This window comes from Erpetoichthys calabaricus, chromosome 13, assembly GCF_900747795.2.
Source record: "Erpetoichthys calabaricus chromosome 13, fErpCal1.3, whole genome shotgun sequence".
NCBI lineage: Eukaryota > Metazoa > Chordata > Cladistia > Polypteriformes > Polypteridae > Erpetoichthys > Erpetoichthys calabaricus.
The window spans coordinates 22,884,003-22,895,396 of NC_041406.2; the positions used below are offsets into that span (position 1 = coordinate 22,884,003).

General features: G+C 39.4%; 1 protein-coding gene across 3 annotated transcripts in view; it reads left to right on the forward strand.

Moving 5' to 3' along the window:
• The window catches only part of slc52a2 (solute carrier family 52 member 2), a 69,789-nt gene extending 58,818 nt beyond the window's left edge, over positions 1-10,971 (forward strand). For all 3 annotated transcript variants that reach the window (XM_028818020.2, XM_028818022.2, XM_028818021.2), the window contains exons 4-5: positions 4,360-4,483; positions 10,674-10,971. In XM_028818020.2, coding sequence (XP_028673853.2) covers positions 4,360-4,483; positions 10,674-10,883 — 334 coding nt within the window. In that variant the 3' untranslated portion in view covers positions 10,884-10,971. The remainder of the gene's footprint in view (positions 1-4,359; positions 4,484-10,673) is intronic.
• The last annotated feature ends 423 nt before the right edge of the window (positions 10,972-11,394 follow it).

Genomic DNA, 11,394 nt, shown 5'->3' on the forward strand with positions numbered 1-11,394 from the left:
CGTGTTTTGGTATTAAAGAAATCAGTCAAAGCACCTGTTTACTTATTTTTAGATAGATATTACTTTATTTATCCCCATTATGCTTTTTTTTTTTTTTTTTTTTTTTGCAACTGGGGGCTTCGTCCCCTGCTTGCTTCACTCACCAACCCCCGTGTTTGGTTTTCCAGATACACACACACACTTTTAAGATTTTTTTTTTCTTTGATTTGTTGCTATTTCATTAGTTTCACTTTTATTTCAGAACTTCGTTAAAAACAATATTTGGAATCTTTTGAGTCCCACCATGTTGAATCTTTTAAATGAGGTCCATGAGGCACGTGTTTAATGACTTTGTACCATAATTCAGAATAGGTTTCTCTGTTTGGAATTTTAGCACAGACAAAATGATCCACATCATCAGCAGTTAATCATTTTTTTTTTGCAAAGTAACCAATAAATGCATGTGAGGTAAAACACGTTTTTGAAAAACTCTGACTTAAACTTCAAAGCCTTACAATATTTACATACAGTGGTGTGAAAAACTATTTGCCCCCTTCCTGATTTCTTATTCTTTTGCATGTTTATCACACAAAATGTTTCTGATCATCAAACACATTTAACCATTAGTCAAATATAACACAAGTAAACACAAAATGCAGTTTTTAAATGATGGTTTTTATTATTTAGGGAGAAAAAAAATCCAAACCTACATGGCCCTGTGTGAAAAAGTAATTGCCCCCTTGTTAAAAAATAACCTAACTGTGGTGTATCACACCTGAGTTCAATTTCCATAGCCACCCCCAGGCCTGATTACTGCCACACCTGTTTCAATCAAGAAATCACTTAAATAGGAGCTGCCTGACACAGAGAAGTAGACCAAAAGCACCTCAAAAGCTAGACATCATGCCAAGATCCAAAGAAATTCAGGAACAAATGAGAACAGAAGTAATTGAGATCTATCAGTCTGGTAAAGGTTATAAAGCCATTTCTAAAGCTTTGGGACTCCAGCGAACCACAGTGAGAGCCATTATCCACAAATGGCAAAAACATGGAACAGTGGTGAACCTTCCCAAGAGTGGCCGGCCGACCAAAATTACCCCAAGAGCGCAGAGACGACTCATCCGAGAGGTCACAAAAGACCCCAGGACAACGTCTAAAGAACTGCAGGCCTCACTTGCCTCAATTAAGGTCAGTGTTCACGACTCCACCATAAGAAAGAGACTGGGCAAAAATGGCCTGCATGGCAGATTTCCAAGACGCAAACCACTGTTAAGCAAAAAGAACATTAGGGCTCGTCTCAATTTTGCTAAGAAACATCTCAATGATTGCCAAGACTTTTGGGAAAATACCTTGTGGACTGATGAGTCAAAAGTTAAACTTTTTGGAAGGCAAATGTCCCGTTACATCTGGCGTAAAAGGAACACAGCATTTCAGAAAAAGAACATCATACCAACAGTAAAATATGGTGGTGGTAGTGTGATGGTCTGGGGTTGTTTTGCTGCTTCAGGACCTGGAAGGCTTGCTGTGATAGATGGAACCATGAATTCTACTGTCTACCAAAAAATCCTGAAGGAGAATGTCCGGCCATCTGTTCGTCAACTCAAGCTGAAGCGATCTTGGGTGCTGCAACAGGACAATGACCCAAAACACACTAGCAAATCCACCTCTGAATGGCTGAAGAAAAACAAAATGAAGACTTTGGAGTGGCCTAGTCAAAGTCCTGACCTGAATCCAATTGAGATGCTATGGCATGACCTTAAAAAGGCGGTTCATGCTAGAAAACCCTCAAATAAAGCTGAATTACAACAATTTTGCAAAGATGAGTGGGCCAAAATTCCTCCAGAGCGCTGTAAAAGACTCATTGCAAGTTATCGCAAACGCTTGATTGCAGTTATTGCTGCTAAGGGTGGCCCAACCAGTTATTAGGTTCAGGGGGCAATTACTTTTTCACACAGGGCCATGTAGGTTTGGATTTTTTTTTCTCCCTAAATAATAAAAGCCACCATTTACAAACTGCATTTTGTGTTTACTTGTGTTATATTTGACTAATGGTTAAATGTGTTTGATGATCAGAAACATTTTGTGTGACAAACATGCAAAAGAATAAGAAATCAGGAAGGGGGCAAATAGTTTTTCACACCACTGTACTTCTGACATATCACCTATGTCCATATATTTGTCACCTATCTCCATTCCTCGCTTTGTCCTGCTTTTTTAACCTCTAACCTGCTCTGCATGTGTATAGCACCAACATTTTTGAACGCCTTTATGAAGTTCTACTTTGTCTTTTACTCTTTGTCTTTTAATTCTGATCCCAATTGGACGTGCTTTTTTTCAATTCCACTTGTTCCGGACTGATTATTACTTTCCTTATTTTCTGAATTTGCACCTAGATTATTCTTTTTCTTTTTTGCATTTTTTTCTCTCCAACACTTTTGAGTCTCTTTTCTCTGCGCTGCTCTTTCTTCTTCGCTTAGTCGTCGATGTTTCATCTAGAATGTATTGTCCTTATAGGCTTTATATGCGCTGAGAGCCCTGGATCTGTGTGTGGTCAAATCCTTTACATGACTGAGTGTTTTGCTGCCCGTGCTCTTATTTGGTTGTAAGTAGGGCACGTCTTGCAAGAATCTCATGTTCTTCGTCCCAGCGAGACGTTCCTGGGTCAATCTCTTGGCACAAAGTCTCATGTTTGGCCACAGAGCGTCTCATGGGGACCTTAATCTCTTTCGTCTCGCAGGTCTATCAAGTGTCTTCCGTGATCTTCACATGAAGATCACGTCTCGTCTCCCTAGTCTTTCTCTCCCAGGATTTTATTTATAATAGAGAGATATGATGTTATGCTTTGTAGCCATTTGAATGTATGACTTTAATCATAAATGTCATCGCTGTGAGGAGTATAGGGGCAGCTGTCCCCAAACTGGGAGCAATGCTGGAGAAATGTTGCAATGATAAAAACAAACTGAAAAGTTCTTACCAGCTGTATTGGAATTTATATGTTGCTACAGGCCAGCAAAGGAACATTCAGACTACATGTGAAAGAAACTGGATTAGTTTAAATCCAATTTTTTATTTGCCTGTTCAAATTAATTTTGCAAGTAATTCAAATCCAATATGACTGTGTACCAAAGTTTATTCTGAATTGGTAAAATTAATGGAAATAGGTTGCATTTGTCTAATGAATTAACAGACAACCATGAATACCAGCTACAAATTATTTACAGAAGAGGACTTCTGAGAATTTGTCAGCTCTTGGCAGCAAGTGCCCAAAGATGGTTAGAGTGGAGTCATCACTGCTGGATGTAGAATCCTGTGAGCACAACAGAGGAGCCACTTGACAAGAGAATATGTGCATTTCAAAAAAATGTGTAGTAATTAGGCTGTGTTGGTAGGTTTTCTTGCATTTTTGTATTTCTTGTTTCTCTAAAATGATCAAATCTTTGTCACATAAATAGAAAAGAAATTACTATTAAATGGCAATAAAACAAATTTTTGAAAGGGTAGTGTTCTATTTAATCCACCAGCCTAACGAGTAGATTACGGTGATAGTGAAAAATTGTAATCTTACCCATTCAGCCCCATAAACATCCATCCATTCATTATCCCACCCTCTATATACTAACATATAAATTAAATTTAGGTCCCTGAAATAAAATGACTAACTTAATATAGTCACAAACTTCAATGAAACTGAAGTTCAATGAATATCTTTAAGCAGTTTAATTCCTGTATCCTAGTCTACATATACAAAGAACATACAACAACAGAGTTTTATTGGGGGAAATCAACTGTGGAGAACATTTTAGGCTGCCAGAACAAATTATAATGCAAAACGAAGAATGATATTGATTACTAAAAATTACTCAACCCACCTAGTTATGTATATTATACCATGTCTCTTTTGCAAGGCTAGAAATTGCTAAGTGGGAGCTCCAAGACAAACCTAACCCTACAAATGGTGGAAGAACAAACCCAGTCCTTTTAGGTGGATGATTTTCCCTTTTTTTGGCCAAAATTGATTTTAGGTGTGGTGCAATTGCTCAGTTGCTCCCTAGAGCCTCTGTCTCACAACTCCAGAGCTCCAGAATTCTCACATTGCGTCCAGTGCTTCTGGGCACTGACTCACCATGCTCCTGACCTGGAAATGCGAGTTGGAAGATTAACAATATTTATGGATGGAGGTCTGACTCCATACGAAGAAAGCCATGGAACACTGCTGCTAATTATAAGCGATCGCATGAACTCTCTTGCATTCTCTAATGGCCATTTCTCTTTCTGTTTAAGCTTGGATTATGCAATTAGCTTTACCCTTATCTTTATTAATAATGTTATTGTGGTACTTTTGTCATTCATATCTGTGATTTTTATGTATTACTCCTACAGATCTAAGACAGGACTGGGAATCCTAATGGTGTTTGGTGGAGTGTTTGCTTCTTATCTCTTAGCCCTTGCTGCCCTAAGCCCCTGTCCTCCACTTTTGGGAAGTCCCATAGGAGTGGCCTTAGTGGTAAGTGAATCTTGAATTACTGAGAAATGTTTTACAGCAGGAATAAAAGTACACTTTCTCAGAAAATGACATGTAATAGAAAAATGGTTGCAACAAAGTTTGGTGTCCCAAGAAAATTCAATTTATTCTTCTCTAGTGTTTTTCACTGTTTCAGTGTTTTTCACTGAAGACAGAGTATGCATCCAGGTGTCAGTGTGTGTGTGTGTCTTCTGGTGAAGTGCGCATGCGCGGGGCATGGTGCGACGTGCGATATTACTGTCACAGAAAGTTACAGGCGTTTTACGGAAATACAAACCAGTATTACTGCGAGAGGAAATTAAAGATACACAATACAGTGACGCATATTACAGCCACATACAAGCCAGTATTACTGTCAGAGGAGTTTAAAGGCATATTACCGACGTACAAGCTAGCGGACGTACAAGACAGTATTACTGTCACAGAAAATTAAATTAAATTAACACAATACACGGCGGCAGCCCACGAAGAATGGTCAGCTCAGCAAGTAAACATCAACAAAAGAAAGGCTGAAAGAAAAATACGACAAACAAAAAGAATGAGGTCAAAGTCCCTTGCCATTTAATATAGACTGTTCCTACTAATGTTTATGCACTACTTACTGTTCTAGCGCCTGTTATTGTAACGGGCTAAATGAGTAGTATATATATAAAAGCCTAAAGCAGCAACAGAAATGCACATAATCATGTGAAATGAACAGCACTTTTAGAAAGAGAAGTTTACTCTGCCACCAACATCCTTTATTTAGTGTACTGGTATTTACTGTATATTTTATTATTTGAATTTCAGTTGTGTTTACATTACCTGTTGAATAATTCTAATATGAACAGCCAGTTTCAAACTGATGCAGACCACAGCATACACAAGAAAGCCAGACTAGGACCTTATTAGTCAGTGCTAAAACAGGCCTCATTCCAGGCAACCAGACCTCAAACTCAAGAGGCAGACAGTCAGGCTTGCACATATCCAGAATGGAACAGTATTAAAGTATTTAAATTAAAGTAAAATAATTTAAAATGTCCCAAATACAAAAATGCCCTTCAAGGATAAACAAGATCAAATTGTAATCCAGAGACAAACCCAGAGGCCTCCCTCAACAGCTGCTGCTGACCAGCTACACCACAGATAATATTTTAACCCATTGTATTTGTGTGTGGTATCTCAGCTGCATATTGGAAAGCTCTACATGGGTTGCGTTGAGAGTGCAGAGTATTGTCGGGGTGCAGCTTCCAGCCCTGGAGGACATTTATAGCACAAACTGCCTCAGGAAAGCCACCCGGATCTGCATGGATTACACTCACCCATGACATAGTCTATTTGAACTTCTCCCATCCGGCCAATGCTACAGAGCCTTTCATGCACAGACCTCGAGGCTTAGAGACGGTTTCATCCCAAGATCTATAAACACACTCAAACAGTCCATTAAGTGCTCCCGGTAGAGCACTTTGCACTATATTTATATTTACATTGTACCTATGTTTTCATATTGTATACTTGTATTGTTTTATTGTTCTATTTTTGTCATTTTATAGGAAGATTATTGTTTTTTTTTTTTTTGTGGAGGAGTTGCACATTGTTTCTCATTGTACTGTGTACTATGACAATAAAGGAATTCAGTTCAAATCCAATGGACGGCACGGTGGCGCAGTGGGTACCGCTGCTGCCTCGCAGTTAGGAGATCTGGGGACCTGGGTTCGCTTCCCGGGTCCTCCCTGCGTGGAGTTTGCATGTTCTCCCCGTGTCTGCGTGGGTTTCCTCCCACAGTCCAAAGACATGCAGGTTAGGTGGATTGGCGATTCTAAATTGGCCCTAGTGTGTGCTTGGTGTGTGGGTGTGTTTGTGTGTGTCCTGCGGTGGGTTGGCACCCTGTCTGGGATTGGTTCCTGCCTTGTGCCCTGCATTGGCTGGGAATGGCTCCAGCAGACCCCGTGTCCCTGTGTTCGGATTCAGCGGGTTGGAAAATGGATGGATGGATGGAGTTCAAATCCAACAAGTAATAATTAGCAAAACTAGAAAGTCCAAATAGATTCTGCTGCATTGTAAGTATTCTATCAACTACAATTTTCAGAGATGCTCTTGCCAGATCAGTCTCCTTACCCTCAATTTCAAGACCAAGGGTGGTCCCTAGTAGTGATGCAATGATGGACCTGCCTCTTCACCAACAAAACACAAGGAACATAGTCAAAGAATATAATGGCTAATACCTGTAAAAAAAACAATGCATTGTCAAAGGATAATGTAATAACATAAAAAACAAAACAGCCAAAAACAGAATTAACAAAAGATGAAAACTTACTTTTAAACAAAAATATTAAATAAACAAGAAATAAACTTAACACTGTGACCCTCACCAGGAAAAGTGGATAAGAAAATGAGAATATGAAATTTATTTAAGCCAGGGCAAAACTCCTGCCTGAACCACATCAGTCAGTCACATAGGGTCACAAAGTAAGTTAGGTGGCTGAGATTGAGTCTGTGATTTACAGACCTGCTGCTTACCTCTAGGCTTCATTTCCCAGCATTATTTACAGTAGGAACTGAACTAGGACCATGGTGATTTACAGCTCAAGGCCTTCACTTCCTCCCACTAGTTGAACCCAGTCCAGCTCTACCTCATGACTCCAAGCCCACTGGTCTGTTGACTAGCCCATTGCTACTTCTATGTATGCCCCAGGTGTTACGTCTGGGGTTCTGGATGATATAAAATACCCTGAGGCCCTGAATAAGGAGCTCAATGTAGCAGCCCCCATATGTTATGGCTACCATACAAATACATTATACAACCAAAAGTATGGAAAGACCCCTCCAAATGATTCAGTTCAGGTGTTTCCTTGTTAACAGGTGCATCAAATCAAGCACACGGCTATGCAATGTTCATTAACAATAGAATGGGTCATACTGAAGAGCTCAGTGATGTTAAACATGATACTGTCTTAGGCTACCACCTTGGCCACAAGTCAGTATGTGAACTATCTGCTCTGCTAGATCAGTCCTGGTCAACAGTGAGTACAGTGGAACCTCGGTTCACAAACGTCTCTGTACACGTACAAATCGGTTTACGACCAAAAAGTTCACCAAACTTTTGCCTCGGTTCATGACCACACACTCGGTATACGAACAAGCCAGGTTCCCTTTCGGTTTGTACATGTTCAGTCTCTCCCTGTGCATTTCCTGTGCAGTGAGCAAGAGAGAGAGAGAGACACACACACAGGCAGCGTCAGTGTTATTCAATGTTTTTACATTTAGTTTACTATTACGCTGTGCATTCTATGGTTTAATTAACTATATTTGTGCTTAAAAACTTAAAAAATATATATATATTTACATACAGTTCGTATGGTCTGGAACGGATTAATTGTATTTACATACAATCCTGTAGGGGAAATTACTTCGGTTCATGACCAAATCGGGTTACGACCAGAGTTTCGGAACGAATTATGGTCGTGAACTGAGGTTCCACTGTATTGTTTTTAAGAAGTGGAAGTGTCAAGGAGGAAAAACAGCTTTGTGACAAAGTGGTAGATCACACAAGCCCACAGAGCAGGACCACTGAGTGCTGAAGTATATAACGCACAAAAATCGCCTATGCTGTGTTGTATCACTCATAACAGAGTTCCAGACTGCCTCTGGAAGCAACATCAGCACAAGAACTGTGCATTGCGGACTTCATGAAATGGATATCCATGCCCTAGCAGCTGCACACAAGCCTCAGATCACTATGCACAATGCTCAGCATCAGCTAGAGTGATGTAAAGCATACCACCATTCAGTGCCACTTTGTTGCTTTGGTACTAAAAAAGAATTTATTTATGTGTCATGTGACAGTTGGTGGCTTTAAAAACATCATTTCAACATTTGGACACTTATGTATTGACATTAAAATTTTATAAATAATGGAGAAGGTATGGGCATCCATAAATTGAGAACTAGTAAGTACTGGTATTGTTAGTTCCAGTAGGCTGTCCTCATTCTGTGATGCAATAAAACTACAAGGTGCAGGGTATTACAGGAGGGAAGAGTATAGGGAGAATTTGAAGATGCAAAAATTGTGCATTAAAGTAAAGATCCTTTTTGAAATGTCCGCTTTTGTTGCTGTAAAGACTGAAATAGTGACAAACTGGGCCAGTCCCCTTTTCTCCTTTAATAAGGACATCTAGATTTTTGATATCTCCTTTTTCCACTGTATATACAAACACAAACCTTCTTTTTAGAATAACTTTAAATTTCATATGCAGCGCAGCGGTAGCGCTGCTGCCTCGCAGTTAGGAGACCTGGGTTTGCTTCCCAGGTCCTCCCTGCGTTTCCACCGGGTACTCCGGTTTCCTCCCACAGTTCAAAGACATGCAGGTTAGGTGCATTGCCGATCCTAAATTGTCCCTAGTGTGTGCTTGGTGTGTGTGTGTGTGTGCGGTGGGCCTGGCGCCCTGCCTGGGGTTTGTTTCCTGCCTTGCGCCATGTGTTGGCTGGGATTGGCTCCAGCAGACCCCTGTGACCCTGTAGTTAGGATATAGCGGGTTGGATAATGGATGGTAGATGGTGCTAATTGCAAATATTAGACTGTGCTTGTTCACACCTCTCTCCTAATCAGTCACTTTTTTCTTCTAAGATGTCAGACTCAGGCCCTTATCCATGTTACAACATTTTTCTATAAAAACACTGTTCTTTTTACTTTTTGTTTTTAATTCCCCAAAATGGAGACTTCTGAAAACACTCTCCAGAGTTGTATACATCTAAAAAAACAGGCTTAGGGCCTTTACCTGATTAGATCCTACTAAGTACAACATCTCATTCCCTGACTGGTCAGGCCTCACAGAAGAAAAACATATTCCAACATAACGGACATAGGAGAGCTGATTTCCATGGCACTTCTCGTATTGTTTACCTGTCTGCCTCTAAAGGGCTCTTTGTACAGTATGAATGCTGCATACATGTGCAAAAGGCAAATAATTTACCGATCATTACAGTTTTGCCAGAAGAGCAGCCCTGGAGCAGGTGGATCAGTTTATATATCTAGGAAACATGTTGACGCCTGATGCAAGAACAGACTAGCAGATAAAGTGCTGAATTTCCATAGATGAGAGTGCTTGCAAAAAGATGAAACCGGTTTCGTTATCAAAAAGAATGTCACTAACTATTTGACAGCGAATACTGAAATGTTAGGTTTGGTCAACAGTTGGATAATTAACAAAGCTATTGAGGCACAATTAGAAGCAGTGGAAATGTGGTTTCCCAGAAGGATGATGAAAATATCATGGACTAAAAAGATTACAAATGTAGAGGCCTTGCACAGAGCTGGAAGGACTCTGGTACTGCTAGAGGTGATTGTGAAAAGACAAATTCAGTTTGTTGGCCATGTGAAAAGAAAAGAAAAGAAAAAGTGGAGGAATTAGTACTGACCAGACAGATAGATAATAATAATAATAATTCATTACATTTATATAGCGCTTTTCTCAGTACTCAAAGCGCTATCCACACAGGGAGGAACTGGGAATCGAACCCAAAATCTTCCACAGTCTCCTTACTGCAAAGCAGCAGCACCACCACTGTGCCACCTGTGGTGGTAAACGGGCAAGGGGTCATCAGCAATTAACGTTTCTTGGCTGGCTATGAGAAACTAGAATGAAGGCATTCAACATACTGAGGTATCTCAAATACAGAAATGAGAAAGAAGCCATAGCTGCCGCCCACATCAGGATGGTACATTTAATGAATGAATGCCATTTTGCCAATAAATCCCGTAGCCAGCGTTACCATCCCTTCAATGATTGCCAGTTTTGGGTGCACTGTCAATGCTGAGTGTAAGCCCAGTATATTCAAAGAACTATTTCATATGCAACGATGTGAAAATGCTAGAGGGGATGGAGATTTTTTGTTTAAAAATACCCTTTCTTTTAAATGAAAACATAGTAGTGTGGATGTAGCCACCTAGACACAATGCCGATACCGTCTGGGTAGATTATTAACCAGTAATGAATTTTAGATTTGGGTTAATATATTTGAGGTTAAACATATGGATTTTATGTGTGTAGATTTTCGGCAATTGTTGTATTTAAATGCAATGTCATTCAGCATTCTTCAGGCTAGTATTTTAGAGATCCTGTAAAATACCTGAAAAAGTATTAATTAATCTCAAAACACCTCTTAACTTAAACACTGCTTTCCTTCCCATTAGGTGGCTTCTTGGATTGTGTTCACCGCCATGTTCTCCTACTTAAAGGTGGTTGTTGGAAGTCTGCTGCATTCAGCTGGGCATGCTGCTCTTTTGTGGTGTGGGGTGGCCATCCAGGCAGGTTCGCTCATTGGCGCCCTCATCATGTTCCCATTGGTCAGTGTCTATCATGTATTCCAAAGTGGCCAGGATTGTGTGAATAATTGCACTTAAATGTAAGAAGTGAAACAAGCAATAAATTCCTCTGGGTACACTGCAAAAAATGAAATCTTAACAAGCCAGACAATCTTGAAAAGAGATAATAGATCTTGTTTTTCTTATTTTAAGAATAACTGACTTGAGTAGATTTGTATGTGTAAGATATATAATCTCATTTTTAGAAAATTTAACAAGTTAACAAGTTAAACTTTCTCACTATATTGGCAGATAATTTTGCTTGATTCTAATACTTTTTTCTTGTTTTTCTTGTTAAAACAAGAAAAAGGTATTAGAATCAAGCAAAATTATCTGCCAATATAGTGAGAAAGGTTAACTTGTTAAATTTTCTAAAAATGAGATTATATATCTTACACATACAAATCTACTCAAGTCAGTTATTCTTAAAATAAGAAAAACAAGATCTATTATCTCTTTTCAAGATTGTCTGGCTTGTTAAGATTTCATTTTTTGCAATGTATAGTTGTGATCATCACATATTATTAGAGCTATCTGGTAAATGTTACAT